The sequence below is a fragment of the Grus americana genome, chromosome 10 (assembly GCF_028858705.1).
Source record: "Grus americana isolate bGruAme1 chromosome 10, bGruAme1.mat, whole genome shotgun sequence".
Taxonomy (NCBI): Eukaryota; Metazoa; Chordata; class Aves; order Gruiformes; family Gruidae; genus Grus; species Grus americana.
Window position 1 is genome coordinate 11,398,914 of NC_072861.1, and position 25,130 is coordinate 11,424,043.

Here is a 25,130-nt window from a genome sequence, read left to right on the forward strand (position 1 = left end):
GCATTAATGTACTTCAGAATAATTATTGTGCTACGTATCTCAATATTACTAACCATGATCTAATTTCATATGTAAACCTCTCTCTTTTTCTTCCATTTCTTCTTCCTCTTCAACCTCAACATCAAAATCTTGTTCTAGTTGTTGTTCTGAAATTTGTCTTAGATGCTCCATAAATACTTCAATAGAGGATGTAAAATTAAATTCTTTATTATTCAACCAGTGAACTACGAAGCCTCCATTTCCTTCATCTGTATTAAAAGCTGTTCCAGCCAAGACTGATGGAATATCTGTGGACATTTTTAAACACATAAAAAAGCTATATATTAAACTGATATATATATACACACACATATACACAGATTTCTTAAGTCATTTAACTTATTTTAAGTAGAACATAATTCGTGCTTGTAAGATTAGAAAAGGTAAGCTGCAGATCAAGTTTCTTCATGCAATTGTAATAAAGTAAAAATATCTTAACATCAATAAATTTACATGAAAATTTATTCTTATGTGAATGGTAAATGATATTCAACAGTTCTAATTGCTCAGCGTCATATGTTGCAGTGTGCTTGTACAGATTTTTAGGTAAGGCACATGATTGCTCTTTAATCTTCTCCTTGTTTAAAATATTCTACATTATTCTATAAAAAGCAGCTGGTTTTCTGCCAAAATATCTGGTACGGCTCTTTTTCATTCACTATATATTCTGTCGGATGCAAATACTCTATTCATCATATACCATATGCTCCCAAACCCCAATAATCAAATGCCAAACAGACCTGAAATTTAGGTTTGTTTTGATTTCTGATGTACAAAGATGAATTTAATTTGCCTTCAGAAGTGCTGAAGGTATTCAGAATAAATTCAGCCTTATTTGTCTTACAAAACTCTATGCCAAGTAACAGACTTGTGAAATAACAGTCTTCCTACAAATTCCCTGTATTCAATTAGGCAAAGCAAAGAATGTGCATCTCAGCTCCTTTTATTTTTTCATTTTGTGCAAATATATTATTACAGTTTAATAAATGGTTGTATTTCACCTGTATTAGGATTGATGCTTGCTGCTATATGGAAGTGACCAAGTGCATTTGCGTGATGTGAAATGTGACGCTGAACTTCATGAGTACCCTGTTGATCTGGCAGTACATCTGTGTGGGTAACAAGAACTGAAGATCTCCTTTGTCCTTTTCTCATGTTTTTCAAATGGTGAATTGTCTGGTATAGTGATAAAAAATAAATTAAGAAATACTAAAAACTGTAAGGTAAAAATTCACACTTACATAAAGCCTCAACATTTTTAACTTCCTTCTACCTAAGAGGTGAAGACTAATTTCAAAAGGATTATTTTAAATAGATTTCAACAGAGATTAGTAACGCTTATGTACTGGCGAAAGGCAAAGCTCTTCTAACAGTCTTCTGAAAGTTCCTTTAATACCTGCTTCAACAACAACACAGAAGTACAGACTATTTTGTGTAACATTCATAAACAAGATTACAACAATCTAAAAGCAGTATAATTTTATAATGAATTATTTTTGTGTAACTGAAAATTGCTGGGAGCACGTGGAGAGCACAACTGCTTCAACAGCCCAAAGCATACTTAGTTCCACTCTCCCTATTTGTTGGTGGTCATGATCTGCAAAAAGTAAAAACTTGGTCTGATTGTAAAAGTCTACAAATGAGTGGTGGGGTTTGTTCTGTTTTGTTTTCTTGGTTTTATATTGATAAGTTTTCTCTCACTGTAAACTTAATAGACTTGATATAACTGCCACTGAAATTTAAAGCCCCATAATCCCACCTTTTGGAAATGCAACTATCAAATCAGCTAATTAAAAATTAAAAGAGTTTATTTACTGCTTCTACTGTTTTTATAATTACAGACTTTCAGACCAAATCAGAATGAAACCATCACTTACTATTCCACATTAAATATTGTCTCTTCCCATCACTATTAGTTAGCTATACAAAAAGTAGATTGAGGTTTAAGAACATGGAGCTTGGATTCAGAGTTGCAAAGTCTCTGACTTCTTCAGTGTTTAGTAATAGACTTCAAAAAATGATATCAAATAATTCAGACTATTATGCTTATAAGAACTAGATAATACACATCATTAGAGTTCTACATCCTTTAAATATTTAAGTTTTAAAAATCTTGAAATAAATTGACAAAATAAGTATTTACTTGTACCTCTAGTGCATGCTGTATTTTGTCCTTCTGCTTTCCAGATTGAGAGATGGTGCTGCTAATGCTGGAAGTGCTAGTTTCACAGATCTGCTCACCAAGAAGAGTATCTTCTGGTAACAACGTCTCTGCCCACAGCCGACAGATGCCATCAAGACACGATGTGAGTAACACATTACAGACCAAACCCCTAAAAACAGACATATCAAGGTTACTACCCAATGCAATTAAATTAGCTATATGGACTCAGCAGAAATTAGGGGAGTATACAAGTATTTAGCAGTTATTGTTTCATCCAAATTTCTGTCTCTCTCTAACTGAAGATTTTATATCAGTAGTGATTTTTGGCACGCTGATAAACCCATAGATTATTGGCAAAAGTGCATGTGAACATGGAATGGTGATTATTTGATAAATGCAACAGCTTTTAGAAAACTGCAGTTATGAAACTGCCCAAACTATCTGACTTGCTGGACTACGTGAAGAATGCATACGTTTTACTAAATAATGAAAAATTAAATAGAACAACTAGTTAAATACCAGTATATACAACAAGGTGCAGAAAATAGCTTACTAAATGCTAGTAATTTAAACAAATATTTTATTTCCAATGTCATAGCAACATTTGGTGAAGACAAAGCCTTACATCCATGCTTCCTGGCATAACTTGAGAAGGCACTAAAGTTTAAACCATATTTTAAAATAAATCTCACCTATTAACATGCCTATCACTATTGTACTAGGTAATAAAGAAACTTATGGGAAGACGTTGATATGTTTTATTTCTTGAAAGTATAAGCAGAGAAATCTAATCATGTTCTTGATGGCCAAACTAAGTAGAGCGTTAAAAATAATACTTGGTCAAAGGCTTGTTTTTTTAAAAAAGAAAACTTTCGAACCTGGGCATGTACTTGCTAATGTTACGCCATGAAAATCCTGTCACTGCTCGAGGATGCGCCAAATAAACAAATGAGAAGTGGACAACCCCTGAATATTTTTTCTTTTCTTCATTCTCTTGGGGCAGAAGAGATGACTTCCAACCAGTCATAGGATACCAAACCTTTAAGAGGCAGTCATCCTAGGTAAAGCAATAAAAAAAACCATGGGGTTAGCTAGCTGTAACTCAAAATGTCACAAAAAGAAAATCTCAAATAATAAGGAAACTGCTGTTCCTGGTATCTTCCGTGAAAACTTGGTCTGTGGCCCAGAACTATCTGCAGTTTTTCAGACAACCTATTCTGAGACCACTTATTTCATTGATGGTCATCCTGGAATGAGTTACAGGACTGAAGAAATAATCTGCTGACAACACTCCACTCCCATAAGGAATTTTTCTTCCAGTCCAGTTGGCCCCCTACTTTCCTCTTAGTTCTCTATGCATTTTCTGCATAGCACATGTGCATGCTTAAATCCCTTGTCCATTTCCCTGCAAAGCCAGAAGTAGGCTGCACCCTACAATATTAAGATCATCAACAGTCAGTTTCTCCACTGACACAATTCATGCTGTAAGCCCCTGTTGGTTCCCACGTGCAGAAAGCCTGACTTTCGTGGAAAAGTACAGTGAGCACAGGCAGACAGTAGAGGAGCAGATGCATATTACAACCTTCCTCTCCACCAGCACAACCTATGCTGCCTTTCTGGTTTGAGTGGTTGGGTGCCACTGACATAATTAATTGAAATAAAACTGAATCACTGACACAACAATACTACAAATGCTGATAAGTGAGACTGGAGTATGACTATACTGATGTGAGCTAAGGACATTACTAGTACAACAGTACATTGTGCACAGCTGGATGCCACATCCCTGGATTTCAGGACTTGCTGCTGGAGTGGAGATACAGGATAAAGTAAATACATGAATAAATCACAAACCTCTGAGAGTGTAGAAAAAAGATAGTATTTCCTGACAAGCATCAAAAAGTACAGTATCTGACCACAGATTCTGCAAGAAGGAAGTCTGACAGGCAGCCCTGTTAAGAATTATGATCAAAGCTGTGTATTTCATGTAACAACTAATATAGAGCTGTCCTAGAGACAGAAAATGACTTCTGGAACCATCTGCTTCATCTACTTAGTCAAATTCTTAGCTATATAAAAGTATATTCATGGGAAATAGAAATATGGAATGAAGTAAATCTTTTGATAATTTTCTAACCACAATGTTTCTAAATGTAATATTTATTAAGGTGTTGCAAGTATGTTTTTAATCATAAAACAATGCAGATCATGATTTGGTTGTCTTTAGTAAGTGTAAGAATACAAAGGTTCCTAAAATTGATCTCATTGTTCAACCAACATTAAGTGCAAGCAATAAATGCTTACCTATCCAGACCTGAAAACCAAAGGGAATCACTCAAATGATAGGGTGACATTAAAGAGGATTATTAATTGAAAATTTAGCTTCAATAGCAATTTGACAAAAAATATGCCAAATGGAAATAGAAGTTAAGAACTGATAATTGAACCCAAATTTCACTAAATAGAAAATACTTTCTAATTTATCCGCTGAGGTGTGCATATTATACCAGTTTAAATGTGATGTGTTCTATAATAATGATGTAATATTTATCCTCATTATTTCCAACAGAAGTAGAAAAACATGTTTATGCATATCTGAAAGTTCATCTAGGTATACTTTATCTAAAAAAATATATATACACAAGTCTGTACCAATGTCGCTGCATTTCCAGGTTGATTCTCAAGTATTTAGTAAGAGTACACAGCTAAATTCATGAAATTACATGAAAATACAGCTGTATTTAACTTAGCTCAGACTACAATAGAGTATATGGTTCAGGACTATTCTGTATTACTTATTTACTTCTGTCAAACAAATGCAAAACTTTGCAAATGCTTATTTAATTATTCTTTTTTGTCCTTACCTTCCCAGCTGTTGCAAAGTATTCACCATCAGGAGACCATGCCATCAAATGTACTGATACTGCAGTCCTAAAGATCATGAGAATAAAGTTTTAAGTTGTAAGTAAAGTCTATTTATTCTACAGTATTACTCTATGTGTATTCAGTTAAGTATTCTTGTTCATTATTTAAATGAAATATATTAGTATTTTATAGTTGTTGCTTTAAGCATACTTTAGAAATAGCAGAAGCATGAAAACTATTTGCTACGATGAAACAAAATATTTAGTATTTTCACAGTTTTACAAAAAAAAAAGCCCATAAAATAAAGTGGTTTAAGTATGGCAAGCCTAGGCTAGATCTGATGATATCAGAGAAGTGAAGTTTGTCCCACCTGCTCCTCTACTCCCAGTGAAGCCAAGACAAATAGTAGGAAGAAACGAAGGTGAAGATCTTTTAGATAAGTTGTGATACTGTTTTTCTGTGACTACAGCTTATGGGTCAGCTGTCTAAAAGAGGAAAGCAGCCTATATAGTGCTTTGTGGGCACAAAATTGAAAATGGCTTCAAAATAGTCAAGACAAAACAGGTTCATAGGCAGCTGCTTCCCAAGTCTGCATCTATACATATATATGTGTGTGTGTGTGTATATATATATATTTAAATGGCTGATCATGAAGTACTTCCGTAACATGGATCTCAAATAGAACTGGGTAGAAAGAGTTTCAGGACCCTCTTCCTAAGATTTAGGAAGCAGCTCTCATCTTTATCTGCCTGCAACTGCTCCTCTGTTCAGTCTCATCCAATATCTCCGCACTGCTTTCAAAGATGAGAAAACAAGGACAATTTTGATATATTGCCAGTGCTACAGTTTGGGTAAGCCTTTGACTAGGTTATCTGGTGATAGGCCACTTGAAAAAGTGAGGAATTTTTATTTGGAGTAACTTACTTTATTTGAATTTTATAGTATTTTAAGCTGATTTAAAAGCACATTTTAAAATATGGTTTTGGAGAGAAGATAGGGTTGATATATGAGGTGGCATTGCAATTTGTCTTAAAATAAAAATTATCTCACTCACTTGCACTGCCACACACATTTCCAGTCATTTAGAACTGGGAGAACCTTATCATCTTTGAACTGATTGTCAGGATCATCATCTTCATCTTCCTCTACAATGTCACTAGATGGAGGGGCCCACAATTGCAAGAAGTCAGTTGCTGTCAACAGTCTGTTACCTGAAAGTGAGTAATATCACAGCTGTGAAACCAAGATGATGCACGTATGTTGAAAGATTAAGCCTGTCATCATATTTTGTTGAGAATTATTCAAAACAGGTTGAAAACTCAACTTTATATAGTCCTTTTAAAATATGATAAGCTATTCAATCATATTATACAGATGTTTTTATTAAAACATTTTGAATTTATAATATCTTTTAAGAAAGAACATAAAGGGTTTTTTGGTGACTTCAAATGATAAATTGTATTTAATAATGAATGTTGTATATGCTAAATAGCTATTCATATCTCAAATACATATTGTTAGACATCTTATAAATATCTGTGTCCGGGTACACTGCTGACCTTAATTGTGATAAAATTCTATTTAAATTATTATTAGTGGCAATTTAAGCCTGCTAGCAACTTAACATTCTCAAAATACGATCTTGCATAAGAGACTTAAACACTTGGCACAGCTTCTTCACAAATGATAACTGTAGCCTCACATTTTATGCAACACTGCCTGAGAACAGATAATCTAAAATTTCCATATTCATGCTCTCACTTTATTACAATAATTTGTGTTTAAGTTTCCCTAGCTACAGACGATGAACAAATATTTCACAAACTTCACATTACCTTGAGGATCCCATGCCAGGTTGTAAGTCATAGAACTGAGGAAGAATTGCCCAGTTTTAAGCCACTGACACTTTAGTTGCTGTAGTTAAAAAACAGTAAAGGATTAATTCTCACAGCAACAGCAAAATACAAAGGTATTGGTAATTTCTTGCTTTCTCTACAAAATTGCAATTAAGCCTGTTGCAAAAACATTCAGGACCCAGTGGTAGACTGCTGAACCTAGTTTTAATAATTTCTTTAATTGGTTTATAAAAATTAAATGCATCACAGAGTGCTCTGCGAACCAGATCTGGACCTGTCACACATACAAATATGTCTGTAGATTACTTTAAACTAGTTAGATCATACGTTTATAACAACATAAGGGATGGCAGCATAGGTGCAACAAAAATTGTGAAACCTGCTTGAGAACATACTTAATGTTAAAACAAGCTTGGGTACATGTATACAAGTCTAAGTCATATATCTGTACCACAGATCTGACAAGCTCTTCAAGTTAAAGAAACACCAACTTGTCACCTGTCATTCTAGTATGAGATTCAAGAACAAGATCTTGTGAAGTTAGGACAAGTGCAGTCCCCAGTTCGATTCATGCAGTGGAAGATTCTACCCATTCAATTTTATTATGGATGGTGGAAAACGTTTATCCATTAGTCTTTTGCGTGCCAGTGTAATATAATAATAATATACTAATAACTGGCAGACAGAATTTTGCCTCTTAGAAGACCCTAAATCAAATTACAATTGTGAAATACATACTTACACAATTTCTTTTATGAGAATTTATACCAAGCGGTTCAAAAATGCAAACAGCATTTCCATATGATGCTGCAATCTGGAAAAAAAAATTGAAGACACAAAATGTAAGGTTAGGAGATAAGTGTAACCACTCATTAGTATTCCAAAATAGCTAAAGAATTTCCAATACATCTTCCATGTGCCATTGTTCAAGAAAAGTGAAATTGATACAAATGTCATTAATTGTGTTATAGGTATACTTTCTTAAGGAAAGTGCATGTGTGTGTATATATACCTTACATACTTCTGAACAAGCCCATCTTTAAGATTTTTCACAATAAGTAGGGAAAGCATTTTGTTAAGTGGGATAAAGGCTGTCAATCTAATATATTCTTCTGGAGTAACTACTGTTAATGCTCATGTTCTGTCTACTTCATAGCTAACTAATAAATTAATTATTAGTGTCTGTGGGTCTCAGTGTGTTCCCAGATTCCATTTTGTACCACAAAATAATAATTATGAGAAAGAGGAGAAAATGTATTTCTAATTTGAACAGTTAAATACATTTTGAGGGGAGACAAATGGTAAACAGAAAAACTGAAGTACTTACACCACTGAACCCCTCAATTTCCTTCACCCACTTATTTCACAGAAGCCTCCATACACAAAATCATCTTTATTAGGAATTTATCTTGTCATGTTCCTAATACTCATATGCTTATGAGTACTTTTGACTATCTTTAAAATTCCTTTTTCCTCCTTAAAAAGATTTTTAAAAGAAAAACTGTTTAAGTTCTTCCCATTCAGGATCTGGTTTCCTCAATACAGATGTAAAAGTTTCACAACATTCATTATGAAATCTTATTTCCTCTTCAGGGGGAGGGGAGTGGGGGGAAGGTTGCAGCAACACACTCCCAAAGAAAAGAACAGACTGAGTTCAGAGTCCTGAATGCAGAACCACCCAGGGGTTCATGGTAGTCTTGCAGCTAGAATCTCTCTTCCAGTCCTACTGGGATGGCACTGCTGCAGTGCAGGGGTCTCACCAGCTAAACCTGCCTGAAGCCTAAGTAGGGCTTATCAGTACCGCAACCAATTTTTAACTAGCTACTATTAGTAGGCAGTGATAACTGACAAAGAAACTTTGCTCGGTGCACTACCATACCTCATAGAAAGTGTTTTTTTTCTCAGCAATCTAAACTGTCTCTTTAGCATTGTTTAGGGATTAAAAATAGAACCACATAGCCAGTCAAAGAGCCATGCAGTTATGACGGCTCATACTGTAGCACTTCTAAACACATTGAACATGCCTAAGCTTTTCTGAAAAATAAAGTATTTCTAATTCATTACTTTGCAGGACACACACACACGTGTGTGTACATATATGTATACATAAATGATTTATCCATGTCTTCTTTAGCTAGATGAAAGTATACAATAATGGAGACATTAACAATAATTTTAGTACCATTCCAGTTCTGATACTATACTGTAATTAATATATATTTCCACATTTTGAGAGACCTGTTATTGCAGGTCCTGGAAAGGAATAAAAACCATTGTTACAATATGCTTCCTGCTTCCCCTCCCCATACCCCTCCCCCCAAAAAAAAGGAAACAATTCTCTGACAAATGTTACTCAGAAAATTACAGATCAGTAAAAACTGATCTTTGTCATTAAATTAACTCATTAATACCATTAATGTATTATGATGCTGTTTAATTCTTTCAGTTAGAGTATTCAATTTTTTAAAAAATTCTGTACAAATTTATTAAAATCCTTACCCTGCCTTGTCGTTGGGAGCACTCCACACAACTGACCTGGATGTTTCCATGTTTAGCACCGGGAATAATTTGCACACATTCAAAGTCATTTGCCAGAATAACAATGTCACAACCAGAGCCATATGCCTGAAATATTTTAAAAAATAAATACAATTAAAATTTTATTTAAAAACCTAACTGAATCCTTATTAGCCGACTTCTGTTTTTGAGAGAGCTGTGAAAATCTCCATTGAAACAAGATGTTACTATGTAGCAGGTTTATTCCTCACACTTCAATAGCACCGAAGAAGTAACAAGTAAAAACAAAGTAGCAAAGGAGACCTTAAATCTACCAGGGTTGGCAAACAGAAACAGTTAAAAAAACCAAAACCAAACCCCAACCTATTCTAGAAATTAAGCTCTGTGTGTACTTTCACTTTTGTTTGTTTTGTGGTGGTTTTTTAGGTTTAAGTGTTTTTTTGTTTGTGGTTTTTGTTGTTGTTGTTTTGTTTGTTTGTTTTTTCCTCCCCTCACCCCCCCAATTCTTGTTGCCTCTTCGAGCAAGGCAGCCAAGAGCGTACTATTCAGGTGCACTTATTATTGAATTTGCATATAAATTTCATAAATATGCCCCCCCCTTCCCTCTTTTTTTCTTAAGAATATTAAATGATTCTTTTTTTATAACAATACAATTTCTGGGCTTTTCTGAGTTTTTAAGAAGTGCACTACAAGACTGTAAAAAAAAAAAGAAAAAAGATTCATCTTGGATATCTTGTGCAATATACCCTACGGTCTGAATAATTTCTTTAAGAATAAGTTATAGAACAATGATAGCTTGCAGCACTTTTTATCGGCAGGATAAATATGTGTATCTGCCTGCCAACCTTTCACCTGTCCTAGCATGCCAGAATATTCTAAAGAGTTTAATGACTCCGGATGATCTGTTCCACTGAACTCCGACAGTCAGGCATAGAAATCCCTCCCTAGCATCAATCTACCAATAAGCCTTTTTAAAGTAAACAGTTATAGCTAGAAGTCTCTTTCCTTAAAGGAGGTTTTCCACTGATTCCAATACAGCAGGCAGAAATTTTACAACAGCTGAATTAAGCAGAGAGTGCAAGTCCTCAACAGTTAATTTCAGATGGTACAAAATTACTTTGTCATTTTAACTTGTCCCCAGCTCCTTTCATAATAATTTCCAAATCATTGAGTCCTAGCCCTCTCCGTTGAGGTCAATCAGTTTAAAGGCTACCTGTATTATTTCTGAGAAGTGTATGAGAAGTTGCAAGTACTTCTGTAGATTTACAGAATCAGTGCCCATTGATGGGCATGCTAAGATAATGGTGCAAGATAACCACTGTAACTAGAATAGACAATTTAGGTCTCATGACCTTCTATGTCTACTTCTGATCCTCCTGGGAAGGTGCAACAAGTGAGAGTCTGAAGAAAAAGGCTTAATTTAGTGAAAGTACAGTCACTGTTAAAAACAAGAAAGGAACAGCAATACAAGCAGCAAAGCAGAAACTCAGGCCTCAGAAATTAACACACTGTACAACTGCACACACAAAAATGAAAACTGCGTTCAAAACATAGATTGTCTAAAAGATTTCCAAGGTCATATCACAAAAATAAAGTGACACAGTGTTGTCTGAGACCTCAAGCCCACAACCGTTGCTCTGGAAAGCCCTGAGGAACTGATACTGGAGTTACACAATGTAAGCAGGACAGGGAAAAAAACCCAACTGCTAAAAGGTTGTTAGAGGGAGATTATCTATGTAACAGAATATCCTAGCTCCTTGATGACTAGGCTATGCAATTATTAGACCCAGTCTGGAAGAGAATAAGTTATTATCAAAAAAGAATAGGATTATTTCCAGAAATTAAGAGAAAGAAAGTTAAGATTCTAAGTTCTGGCATTGAACAGAAAATCTTTTCTGTTGTTTTCCTATGTTTTATATTGGAATTTGTTGCAAAACAAACTGTGCCAGTGGTGTGGAATGCTGGACAGGCCAGCATGTGTTCACAAATAGGAAGGAAGATGGAGACAAGGATGTGAATGCCTGTAAGTATATGGGAAAATAAAAGCAGGTCCTCTTGTTCCAATAATTTATTCAGAATTCTAGTGCTAACAGGCAATTGATTCTCCTACCATTTGCTTCAAAGGGTGAAAATTAAAACAGCAAAAACCTGAAAGACTCACCTTTTTTCAACAGTCTGCCTCATAACTACTAATACGAACTACTAAAAGACATGATTTAAATTGTTATCTAATACAGTAAAAAAAGGTACTGATCCACCTCCAACAAGGACTTAAACCTTTTGGATACCCTATTTTTTCATTGTTGGTATTGATGACATGTAAATTTCAAACTAAATTAAACATAATTTATCACTAGTTGCAATAATGTTAGCAGGAGACATGGATGTGTGTCTCAGAAATGATATAGGCAAAGGAAAAAACTTTTCAACTTTAATTTCCTTATGCTTACTGTTCTTAAACATGCACAGCTTTATGTCTGTGTATAGTTGATAATGCATGAAACAGAAAATGTTTTATACTTGGGTATGTCTGCTGACACTGTGAGGCCAAAGAATTTAGTGTCTTCCTTTCTTAAACATTTTAGTTTCTCTTCTCTCTTGTCCCCTATCTGCACTTCTTATTATAGAAACAAAGCAGTATTTTCCTGGCTAATTGTACCATTTAGTATATTTTTACAAAGTTAAGTAGAAAGGTGGTTGTGAATTAAAAGGATGGTTTACAGTAGAAAGTTTTTTTCTTAAAGAATCAAGATGTAGAGATTTCTTTCCTAAATGAAATGATCTTATTGTCACTCATATCCTTCCTAGTCTTTGTGTTTGGCACTGCACCAACAAGTGACTCAGCACACCTAAGTGTCCTATGCCAACAGGAAGGATCTAGCCTGTTAGAGACCTTAGTCGGAACACATTCCCAACAGCAGGGTATCTGCCTTCAGCTATAGTTTCTTTGAGCAAATGCTGTCTCTTGGTTCTGGGGTGATTTTCTCAGTGTAGATATTTATTCTGAGAATGTGTCTCATTTCTTGAAAGTGCATCAAAGTATATTTACCTTGAATCTTAAATTTACTTTAAGAAGTACATTTATTATAACCCCACCCTTGAGAAAAGGTGTCCCCTCATTTTAAAACAAGTGTTCACTTTTTCACAATTATAGTCTCCAAATTTCTCAAAACAGAAAAGGTCAATATACTTTTCTGTACTGAAAGATATTTCCATATTTCACATTATACATCTAAATACAAATTTTCCATTTGATTACTTTTATGAGGCTTTTCTAATATACTCAATATATTAATGTGTTTACACTTGAACAGAACATATTTCTATTAAATCCTCTTTTCATTTTGTCCTTTCACTCCATAAGCTGGTAATGCAGTAGAAGCACCCTATGTTGGCAAAGAATAGGGAAGCATCATAATATTTAACATCAGTAGTTCCTTCTTAAGGATTCAGCTGACAACCACTTCAGGGAGGTCATTCATGCCACCACAGGTCTCTCCTGCCAGAATAACAGTGGCCACAATGTTTGTGGCAACAGACCAACGATCTGCATAGCCTGATAAAAGGAATGGAACATTGGTAAGCCATACAAAAAGGAAAGATGGAAAACAAGATGCTGAGATGCTGTAATGGATGAGAACAGCACAGAGGTCTTAGATAAATGCAATTATAAGCAGTCACTGAATAAAACAAGTGCAGTAAAACCCACCCACATGGAGTATATGCCAGCCTCCATTTCTAATGTCACTGATAGCTTCAAAGAGAAAATTAAATGGAGTTACAAAACTGCCAGAATGCAAGGATGACTTGCAGGATCCATAAGCAACTAATAAGCTGTAGTTTGCCGATGTCTGCTCTAACTGTCAAGATCTAGGACCACTGAAATGAACAATGACAAAGCTCTAATTGAACGCAGGAGCATCAGACAGAAGTAGGACATTGTGTCCTACTGTAAGAGTTTATGCTATATCCTTAATTTTCAGATAATACAAAAGCAGCATGTGCATCTCTTTTTCAGCTGCCCACGTTTTCCGGTTTGGTTCTCTGATTTTAATGTTGAGCACTGGAACTAACAGACAGAGAAACAATTATTCCTTCACGTTCTCATCTTGCTTTTTCTTTATATGACTATTTTTCTCTGTATAAAAAAAAAATGATTCTTCTCTTTCTGTAGCCTGGAACTCTTTACAAATTTGGCATAAGTGAAATAGACCAGAAGCGCCCAAGCTCCAGTGCGTACTATTAAGGGTAGAGAGGCATTTCAAGATGGCAAATGATGTGGAAGAAACAGAATCAGCCCACAGTGGTATTAAAAAAAGTAGTAGTAAATAAACATGTAAAATTACATAAATTAATTAAAATCTGGATTAATACCTGAATTAAAGCCTGTATTTGCCTTACAGTACTCCTCCAGCATAACCGCGCTTATCCTTAAGTTTCTGGCCATGGATAGTAAACATGTAATATGCAGAAATTCCTCCACCTTCCTATTAGCGATGAAGACACCTGAGTTCTGAAACATTTCCAAAATCTCATCAATGGACACAACATTTACACTTCCCCCATTCCCTGGCTAAGTACTAGTAGAATTTCATATGCTTAATGCAAACTAGCAAAATAACTGAAAAAAACCCACCCAACCCACTACTAGCCTGTAGGCTTTCCTAAATTGTCATATGAGATGAATTCATGATTAAATACATTTTTACATGTTTCCATTACAGAGCTTCAGAGAAAAAATAACATAGTAAGGATTCAGATGTTAAGTGTCTGTAATCTAGTTCACATAAATATGACACAGTGGAGAACATATATATCTATATAAGCAGGAATAAATAAATGGGAGGGATGTACAAATAAAGGTTTTAGTAATATTTCAAGAAGGATGAAGTAGATGAGAACCCTACACAGCAGAGAAAACCTATTCTCAGTTGCTATATCTTCTGAATGTAACAGTATGGATGAAGATTTTGCTGTTTTCAATGAGGTAAAAAAAGTTTACACGGGTGTGGGAGACTTTCATTTGCAAGAATTTCTGAAATTCACGACACACGCAGTTCCAGGCCAAGTGTCAGTACTGGCATAGAAGATGCTGAGAAGTTTGTCCTTTTCAAAAATTACAAATAATAAATTAAATTTTTTTCACTTCTATCAGAAAAGTTCTTATCTACAGACACCCCTAAAACCTGATATTCTGATTTTTTCATTAATAATGTTTAGAGTTCTATATTTTGTGCATTTAGTGATATCTCTTACAAGAAATATTCATTATCTTCTGTGACACTAGCCAGAGCTTGGATTTTTTTATACTTATAGAATCTAGCCTTTAAGTAATTGACATACCTATGGATTTTATTTTTTTTTTAAACCTAGACTGACCTTAGAAACAGCTACAATCTGTTCAGAGTTTCACAGAGGAAAAACAATCCTGAGCTTGGACAAAGGGCAGAAGTCATATAAACAGAATCAGAACAGCTTGTTGCCTTTATTTGAAACCATCTTATTCCACATCATGGAAAGTCAGGGTGGTAACACACATCCCACTCAGAGTCAGGGTCAGTGACTGAAATTGGCTCAGCGTAAAACAGCTGCTTAACAACAAAAGCTAAGGGAAATCAACCATGGTTTGAAAAACGCAGCTTACTACCTTTAAAAACTTATTAGCCGCCAGTTAGACTATGAGGTTCAAATAACATACCCTCCTTCTGTCTAGGCAGGGTGTGTGCTGTAAGGCCCTTCTGAATAAAGCTCAACTCTGGCCTTCTGTAAACTCATTTGTGAAACATAGTTAACAATATTTGCTGAAATAAGAACATGAAGCAACAGCAAGTTGAATAGTGCACAGAATTATTACCAGAAATGAAAAAAACGGAACTTCTGTCATTTAGTACTTAAACCCTTTGCTTACACAGTGTCCTTTTTGGAGCTCAAACGAAGTGGGGCTGAAGAGAAAACTGGTAGGCCTGGTAGAGAACAGCATTATGAAGCTATTTTTCTTCTAATCACCATTGAAACAATTTTTCCTGTGTATTACCCGCTCTACTAGACTGGGTGCAATACAGCTACAACATCAACAAGCCAGTTTGTTAACCAAACATCTCTGTGCTTCATCCCTTATTTGGGAAATGCTAGATATATGTCAGGATTGCTATGGGTAGGTGTGGGAGCATAGGGAGGAAAGAACACTGTGGGCATTTCAGATAAAGGACTGACAGAACCTTTGTAGCTGACCTACAGCAACTCTTTCTTTGGATTTATTTTGCTTTATGGAGTCACTAATACTTGGGTTTTTAGCAGGTAAAGAACAGTTATTTCTTTTCCCTTTCTTATTCTCAGAATAACTAGATGGCTTTCAGCAAACCTTTAAAAAAGTTGAGGCAGAACATGTTATCATCTTAGCTCTAGCTACACTGACTTGGAAATTAAAAACATACCATTATCCCTAGCAAGGAACAATGTAAACAAGCCAAGAGCAAACCTTAGAGGAAAAGAAGGATGAAGAACCTGAGAATTGCAGTGTCCCTAATCAGGTTGGAAGAAAATGTGTTCCTTCTCTCAGAATCCTAAGATTCCTGGAGTTAGGCATCTAAAGAAAGTTCATCTTAAGAGGATATTTCTCCTACTCAAAAAAAAAAAAAAAAAAGCTCCAGAACTATTAACTAGTAAATACATATATACATGTATTGAAGCCATTATTCTACTTTTAAATGGAGTAACTTGAACATGAGTGATTCATTTCTGCATGCAAAACCGCTGCATTTTCAAGTCCCTGTGATGAATCAGTTGTAGCAATTTTGAGCTAGTTCTCACACATTTTAAACAAATGCCCTAACATCAACCAAAACATAAGCAAGCACATGTGCACACACACAATGGCTCCTCTGCCACAGCCAAACTCCATATGGATTAATATAGTACAGCACATACTGTGTAGATCTCCCTTAACCTCTTGCCTTTTACTGCTCTGCTTCTGCTGTGTTGTGGAGGCTAATGGGTCTGGGGTCTTAAGAGCACGTCTACAGTCAGGCCATGTCACAAATACAGATCATCTCTTGCCTAAACTGCAAATGCTGCTTCAAGATCTGAGTTAAAGTTATGACTCCAAACAGCTTAATGGTTTGGGGGGACAAAGCTATGTCAATACAGTGTTACTGATGTTGACCATCAAATTCAAGGTTAGGCACTAACCTTGAGTGACACCTGCAGTGGATAGTAGACTATGATGCTACTGGGAGTCACACAGGTGACCAATTTCCTAAGAATCTGGATATAAGACCCCAAACTGTTTGCAAGCACATGTTTTTAACTGTACAGTTTACCAGAGGATCAAGGTCTAGAACAGCAGGAAGTAATACCACCAATACAGAGAAAGGAGAAAAAGGGAAGAAGAAGGTTACAACTGTGGAAGTCCAGAAGATACATTTATTAAAACATACTTATCCCTTCAGATCGTTCTTTATTGTGTTATAAAAAAATTGGATGCAGCAGCCAGAGAAGACAGCGACGTCTGTTATATGCAGTTCCATAATTAACATGCTACCAAATGATTCTGCATTTTTTTTTGTAAAATGTAACTTTTGTTCTTGCAAAATTCTTGCATAAACCATAATTATTCATTTTTATGTTATCAAAACTATTATAAGAATTAGCATAAAGTTGTCTTTCATAATACCAGTTGGCTGACTTTTCAAATTGTCACAGTACGAAGAAACACAGTAGAATATGAATAACTGTCAACTTATATAAATATCAAAAGTAACAGAGGTCCCTTTAATAGCAGTATGGCTGCATAGCAGCAGAACAAGGAAAATAAAGACAGACGTGGCACCTTTTATTTCTTAAGACTTTCACGCATTTATTACTGAAATTAGACATCTGTGATAATCTAAAGTAAGGTTTAAATGTTTGACAAGTCTGCTGACAGTTATCTTACACTAAAAATGATGCTCTGTATCATTTAACTTGGAATTGGTTTGTGCATGGGATATAATCTTGTAAATGTTAATACCAAATCTAATGAGACAATTTATTCCCAAATAATAACATACTGATTAGATGACAGTATGCAAAACACTGCAGCAGCTGATTATTCATTAAAATCAGAGAAGCATATCGTAAGCTAAAAAAGTGGAAATTGACATCAGAATAAACAAAAATAGCCCGTGGATGATAAATAGATTTTATTATATAAACTACTGGGCTCCTGAAATTTGCATAGTGTATCTCTTTCCATTTCTTGTCTCTTCCAGTTTAAGAGAACTATTTGACAAATTTGTGTTTTATTAACCACAGTAATTGAAGCCAAACACTCAGCAATAGCAGACAGTGCAATAGACTATTTCTCTTTGAAGGACGACCATGCACACACACACAAAAAGCACCCAGAAAAATCTGGGGATGCACAATATGGGGGTTTCCCTGGCTCCCTGCTCGAATTCAGAGGATCCGCGGGGCACTCGCCAGAGGTGACGGGTGCGTCCGCGGCGCTCAGGCTCCATCTGCAGCCGCAGCCCGGGAAGAGCGAGCAGCAAGACCCCTCCCGCAGGACGTAGCGGACGGCGACGCTCCGCGGCGGGGTCACGCCTGTCTGCTCCCGGCCCGTGCTGCCTGGGAGCACCTCGATGCCCCGGAGAAGCGCTCCCACCTCGCGTCACCCCACCCCACCTATAAATATGCCGGCTCTCACCCACTCGCCTTCACAGCGCCGAGGCCCCGCTCGTAATGCCCGCCAGTATTCCGGCCCAAGGCCCGCGAGCCACCCTGCCCGTACCCCCTCCGCCTCGCAGGTTAATTCCCCCCCAGCCCCTCCCACCGCTCTCCTCAGGCCTACAAAACACCCTCCCCTTCCCCCACCCCGCCCGGCTCAGCCCGGGCGCCCCCGCCTCTCCTCTGGTATCGCCAGCATTACCGTGAAGGGGATGTCCTCAACGCTGCCCACCGAGTAGCAGTTGTCCCCGGGGTTGACGGCGCCGGTGAGCACCTGGTGGAGATGCATGGCGGCCTTCCCCCCACCGCTCTCCTGGGGCCGGCAGCGCCGCGACCGCCGTCTCCGCTGGCACCGAGCGGACGAGACCCGGATGGCTCCGCGCTCCCGCCCGCCTCGCGGGCCGGAGCCCTGCGCGCTGCCGCCGCGAGCTCGCGCGCGAGGGAGGGGGGAGGGAGGGAGGAGGGAGGCGGCGCACGCGCTGGGCAGAGTCTGAATCAGGTGAGGCGCGCGCAGGCACCGCCTCTGCGCGAGCAGCGGCCGTTGTGCGCGCGCCCGCGAGGCAGCTAAAGGGCGGGGGGGGGGGGCAGACAGCCCAGCCGCGAGCCGGCAGCTCCTCACGAGCCGGCAGCCTGAGGCGGGCAGTGTGGCGGGGAAGAGGGGAGCGCTGGGTTTAAAAGAAATGGGAGGGACAGCTCAGGAGCCGTGGGATGCGGTGCGCTCGGCTGACGCCTCGAGGTGAGACGGTGGCAGGGCGCCTCACGGGGGCGGGAGGGAGGAGAAAGAGGAGTTGGGGGGATTTATCTGCTGCTGCAGCGTTCCGGCCGTGAGGCGGACTGGGGAGGCGTGTCTCCCAAATCAGGAGCGGTAAGTATGCGGAGAGGGAAGTGCCTCCCGTCGGAGGAGAGGCTGGGCGCTGCCTCGCTGGCTGGAAGTCCGCAGCTGCACCAGCGAGCCGCGCCAGCACAGCGGGCTGTGAGGGGGTGCCCTCAGCTGGCCAGGTGCTCTGTGCGCCCCAGGTGCGGGCAGTGGGCTGCCGGTCTCACACTTCGGCCTTTTATTAGTTATATATAGTGCTTCTGAGGATGGCTTGAGTTTTTTTCGTTAAGGATCCAGACGTTGGGTCATATCTCAAAGAGCTTAGGAAGCTGTTGAGACTCCCTGAGCGCCCCTCTGGCTGCCAGTGATACTGCCTACAGCGGGTACGTGGAGCCCGCCAGCAGCTGCTGACCAGCGTGCTGGCTGTGCAGCGCATATTTGATCCTTGAGGGCTTCATTTAGTTCTTGATTCGAGAACGGGGCCGTCATTCCAAGTCAGAACTGCTTTGTGTCAGGAGAAGGAGATGATGTTTCAGGGCTGTTCTAAATGTCCATTTACAGGAGATTGGTGAGAAAATTACCAGCACTTGGTACTAAAAGAACAGTATGAGGAGATGAGGCACTGCCTTGTTTGATTAAGGTGTTTAGTTGCATTTTATGCACATTGTGTGACTTCACAGAAAATATGGTGAGGTTTTTGCTGCTTTATTTGTAGTAGCTGTCAAACACAGTTGAAAACAAAAGCCTTTAAATGTACCTATCCTTTTCTGTCTCAGAGGTGTGAAGAAGGTTGGATCCTGAAAGTTGTTTGAAAGGGATACTAAACTCTGAACGGAAAAGGAAAAAAAAACACTCTCTATGTAGTGTGTCATGACACAAGGAGAATTCTCCATTTTCTTGTACTAGGTCAATACAGCAGTCTTGCAGTTGTACCACTGGTGCTAATGATAGAAGCTGCAAAGCTCAATCTTCATTATAGTTTATGGCAGTTTTGCCCCTCAGGACTGCAGGAGTCATCTTGCCTTTTACTGCTTCTTAGAAGTGTACATGTCTTACTGAATAAATGAGTTTACTCGAATGTAGAGGTAAAAGAAGATACAATCAAGTTACCTTTGAATGGAAAAAAAAAAAGTTGTCATCATAACACTTAAGGTTTTATCTACTCCCATGCTTGTTAAAGACAATCTCTTTTAAGGGGAACAGTATCTACAGCTGAAGTGAAAGGGGAAAAAAATGTTTTCATCTTCAGTTGACCTGATTATGTATGAAACAGCTATGAAATGTTCATATGCTTCCACTGATACTTATTATTCCATAACTTTTCTGATTGAAGGCTCTTCCACATTAAAAAAATGCTAACTTACAACTGATTTTTATTTTGGATAAGATTTTTTGAAATGCATGCAACAGGACTTAGAGGCAAAAACCATGTGATGGGTTTATCTGGGTTTTTTGTTGTGGGGTTTTTTTTTTAATGAGTGGAACAAAGTCCAACTAGTGCCTGAAAAGACAGCTAGCTGGCTTTTAAATTGGCACAGGCAGTCAATATTAAGTAGGATAAGAGAACAGTATGATCTAAAGGGAAAAAATTTCCTTTCTTAGATGTTGTAAAGCTATCTGGGTTTGATGGCAAAAAGTCTAAAGTAAAAGCAGAGTACCTGCAGGATCAGTTCAATCTTCCTGGGTAACAGACATGACGAGGGGGAGTTTTGGTTTTCAGCCCAGACTTCTCTTACCTAATCAGAATAAGACTGCCAGTAACTCTTGGGCATGCCAACTGTGAGAAAGACTTCCATCTTATTGCATGGGTTGGTGAGAAACTTTTCTGACTAGTATGGTACTTTAATTCTGCTGGGACTTTGCTGTGGGACTGAGAACGTGTGTTATCCTGAAGCAGGTAAAATTCCTCTTTGAAGTAAAAATAATGTCAAATTATGGGTTTAATAGTAAAATATTTGTGGCTGTGGAAACCTATAGATATGGCTAGCTCTGTGCACAGAGCTTTGAGCAAGAATCATTCTGCAAATATCTGCAGATAATGCCTTCACATTTTTTTGTGAAAACAAATATTTTCACCTGAATTTTGCTGACAGATTGTTTTATTTACCTTAATTGATCCTTCCTTATTAGTGATTTAAATACCTCATATTAAAGTAATTTTCAGTGCATGTATAGGTGATTTCTATGCCCAAGAGCATGAAGCAATCTCTCTCTGTCTCTGTCTCTCTCTCTCTCTCTCTCATATATGTATAAATAATAAAACCTAATTGAAAAACCCAGCAACCAAGGGGCCTTCATCTTAATTTTTCCTTTCATTCCTGATTATCTTGTTGCTTTGTTCAATTACTTTCTTTCCTTTTTAACACTAAGAAAAAGTACCTGCAGTACCTCTGCTGTATCTGTTTCCCCAGGAATTCCCTGCTTTGGCTTGAAGTTAATTTGAGTTCTGGGAGGGGAAGTTCTATTACCTCAGGAGAGTGGCTGCTGTATAGAAGGAAAAGGTTTATTTAATTTATGCTAATAAACTGCAGTTGGAGCTGCCTTAGGTGGAGTTTTAAGAATGTGTTAGGAATGCTGAGGGTACTTTGCTCCTGGCTCTGTCTAGCAGAATGGATTAGATGGCCTCTCAAGACCTTGTCTGCATCATGTATGAGGATGACTGTACTGGTGTGCCCTCTGTTTCTCCAACTACAGGGAAAGGGGAAAAAAACCCCAAACTATACATATTCAAAGGTTGAGACTTTCATCTCTTCTGATGCCTCCAAAAAGAAGGAGGCAAAGGAAAGAGGTCCAAATTTAGAAAACAGACACTGAACTACACAGATGCTATGGAGAAATAGCTTGGTTCCATTTGCTGTAGGAAGAAGTATTTTCACTTGGCAAAAGAAGGTGGTATTATACAAAATAATCAGAGGGAAATACCATGTTTTGATACAGAAACCATGATTATATATATATAAAAAATCTGACATTTTCTAGTTTTGCTTAGCGGTAAAATATAGGAGAAATTTTTGCTTTTGTCAAAAGGTGGAGTGTTTTATGGGAAGGGAGAAAAATCAAAAGACTTTGCTGTGAAACTTGCATAGGGAAGAAATCCTAAAGCACATGCAAAAGTGGTGTGCTGCACACAGCCTAGGGAAAGAAAGCAAGACTCATAGAAGACATCATGCAAGATAAATACCTACACTGGACTGCCTTTTATTTCAAAGGTGAAATGCTGCACTCCAGTCTTGGTATCTTGAAACCTGAAGAACACACCCTGTTTTGACCACTCTGTCAGTTTTCTGTGCTCCTGAAGGCCTTTACCTTTCCTCAGGAAACAGACATCTTCTAGGTATGATGCTTTTACAATTTTGTGAATATTTTCCTTGTGATCCATGATGACTGTCGCAAATCTTCACTGGGTTCTTGAATATATTGTATTTTTCCTTGAAGAAAAGCTAATTGCCTGTTTTTCTCTAGAACTCAAATTCAGCTGTTAACTTATCTTGGAGAAAATTATGTTCTTCAATCCATAAGATGTAACACCTGCTCTCTGCTATTAATTTCTGAAATGTACCTACCTTTGCAATTATTGGTAGAACAAGATTGTCCCCATAACGATCTTAATTTGCAAACTGTTGTGCACTGTGTATTTCTGTCAAAGACATTAATGGCATTCACCTGTGAAGGATGGTGGCTACTTCTTTCTCCTGAGAAGACCTTGCTACAGCACAATTTTTGTCTGGATATTTTTAAAATACCATGTTTGTAGAAACTGATGGTCTTGCTTCCCCAGAGGTATCTAAATGCTGCACACTTCTGGCAGTGCATCGGTGTCTAAACATTTCCCCTGTCTGGACCCTTACTGTCCTGTAATGACACACACTTTGAATTTTAAAGAATAAAAAAATAAAACCCAATAGCATTAAAAATTGCAGCGAAAATGAAACTTCAATGATTCTTTTAAACCACAATCAGGTATTTGTAGAGGAAAGAACTAATGATTAAAAATTCTAATCCATTAAATGGTTGAGTACGGAAAAGGACAGATAGTTTAAACAGCACAGAGTTGAGGCACCTAATTGAATGTGCTGATTTTTTCATGGCTAAGGTGGTGTCTATGTCTAGGAGTGCTATCTCTTAATTCTTTTCAGAAGCTTCAATGCTTTTGTTTTCTTGTCAGTCTGTCTAATCATGATGGAAGTTCCAGACTAGTTGAGGTTTTTTTGGGGCAGAGAGATAGGATTTTTCTAAGAAATGATGGAATAGTTTAGTGATTGTTCAGTTGTAAGTACTTAGATTCTGAGAAAGCAGAGACAGAATAAACATAAATTACTTCTAGTAGTGATATGTGGCATGATGTTGGACTTTAATGACATAGGATTAAGTATTAACTAGTTCCATTGCCTGAATTAATTCTGTGTGCTCTCTGCTAAATGCTTACACTATACAGAATTTCAGTGAAACTTTTAGTGAACAAATGTCTTTAGAATAATTTTCTGAGTGTCTGCATCCTAATATGTGGTAGGAGGCGATGTTGTAATATAAATATTTTTCTTCAGATGGAAGAATTACTACTTCGTACTCTTGCGGTTCTGATCATCTGTGTATCTTGCCTTTCTATATGTCTTTCAAGCATCTGGAAAATAGAATCCCTCCAGTGAAGTCACAAATGACCATGTGCAATTAATTCTAAGTTCATGCTCTTTAAATTCCACTCTAAAGGATGATTTAGTAGAATGACAAATGACTTTATTGTCAATTGCACACAAATAGCTTTCCTGACATATAAACAAGCACTCTGTATCAGACTGAGTGTTCTGATGGCACTAGGTGTATATGAAAGATGTTCTGGGAATTTCCTCTGCTCATCTTTTATTGAGGAAAAAATCCAAAACAAACTCGGATGCGTACTTAGTCGTATGGTGCTGCAGCAAAAATATCAATTCCGCATCTCTCAAAGGCGGACATTTCATCCTTAAGAAGGTAATGAAAGTTGTTGCATGGGGTTATTTAGAGTACAGACTCATACCTGGGAACTGGAGGACATCAGAAGATTCCTATTCTGATGACAGTGTTTTCAGGCACAAATCAGATCTTCAACACCAACCATTTTATAAGCAACACAGGAACAATTCTGCAGTGAAGTCTGAGGAAGACTTGAATGAAAAGCCCTTCAGGAGAGCTTAAGTAAAAATATTTTTGGACTGACATTTGAAAAGCTTGTCATCAGTTTAGGTTTATGTTGCTTTCTTAGTAGCTCTTGTACTGTGTATTTCTTCAGCTTCAAGGTGCCTTGTCACTAATACATACTGACTTTATAAGATAGCTATTATACTTCTAATAAAAAGAATCTGTAAGGGAATAATTTTTCTCTTGTGTTTATTTTCATTTTGCTTTCCATGTAGTACCCTTCTTGAATTTTACTGGCACTTATGTAGACTATTTATAAAACAACATGTACATCTGCGTGTTACATGCTGTGTCATTTTGCCTAACTTACATTCAGATACCTGTAGAAAGTATCCTAAACCAACATATTCTTAAGACTCACTGGCTTTTGGTAAGACCTTAACTACCCTAAGCCTATTGTAATATTATCTATGCTTCAAAAGATTGTAGTATGTGTTTTTAAGTTGTAAGTAAAACCAACCAAGCTTGTAACATTATAGCTGCCACTTTTCCTTCCCTTGAACTGCAGATGTAAATAAACTATGCAATCATTTATGAATTTAGCTGTTGAAAGTCTCTATGAATCTCTTATTTTCTTCTGCTTGCAATATTAAAATCCATTAAACACTATCTTTCAATCTAAAGGTATATTTGCATTTGGTGAGGTAGAAAAGCGGAAACAGTATCCACACTGTTTAATTTTTGTTCTTTATGTTCTCAGCAGAGTTTCTGAAGAGCGTATGTGAGCAACAGCTCATGTAGAGTACCTAGCTGGGTCTTTCCAACTGCCCTCTGGAACATCTTACTAGTTTCTTGACTATACAGGGAATATATTATGAAAAGAGGTGTGTAAAATAAGACAGAATTTGCCCCTTGTGCAGCATGTCACAGTTCAGTGTAATTGATGTACTGTGTGCCAATTGGTGGGGTTTAATTTGGTTTGGTAATTTTTTGAGGCTCTAATTATTAACTCTTAAGTACTCGTATCTGCAGCATAAACTTTGTGACCTTG

At 37.5% G+C, this 25,130-nt stretch overlaps 1 protein-coding gene and 1 long non-coding RNA gene across 5 annotated transcripts in view; one reads left to right on the top strand and one right to left on the bottom strand.

Moving 5' to 3' along the window:
* DMXL2 (Dmx like 2) overlaps positions 1-18,567 on the bottom strand; it is a 54,453-nt gene extending 35,886 nt beyond the window's left edge. For 2 of the 3 annotated variants that reach the window (XM_054837321.1, XM_054837320.1), the window contains exons 1-10: positions 18,350-18,567; positions 9,424-9,549; positions 7,667-7,738; positions 6,904-6,982; positions 6,123-6,279; positions 5,068-5,134; positions 3,082-3,260; positions 2,189-2,372; positions 1,041-1,215; positions 54-287 (exon numbers count right to left, since the gene is read on the bottom strand). In XM_054837321.1, coding sequence (XP_054693296.1) covers positions 54-287; positions 1,041-1,215; positions 2,189-2,372; positions 3,082-3,260; positions 5,068-5,134; positions 6,123-6,279; positions 6,904-6,982; positions 7,667-7,738; positions 9,424-9,549; positions 18,350-18,436 — 1,360 coding nt within the window. In that variant the 5' untranslated portion in view covers positions 18,437-18,567. Of the gene's footprint in view, positions 1-53; positions 288-1,040; positions 1,216-2,188; positions 2,373-3,081; positions 3,261-5,067; positions 5,135-6,122; positions 6,280-6,903; positions 6,983-7,666; positions 7,739-9,423; positions 9,550-18,127; positions 18,183-18,349 lie in introns of those variants that run through there. The other variant, XM_054837322.1, reaches the window with a different exon arrangement.
* Positions 18,568-18,742: 175 nt separating this feature from the next.
* The window catches only part of LOC129210939 (uncharacterized), a 447,576-nt gene continuing 441,188 nt past the window's right edge, over positions 18,743-25,130 (top strand). For both annotated transcript variants that reach the window (XR_008578673.1, XR_008578674.1), the window contains exon 1: positions 18,743-18,883. This is a non-coding gene — a long non-coding RNA (uncharacterized LOC129210939). The remainder of the gene's footprint in view (positions 18,884-25,130) is intronic.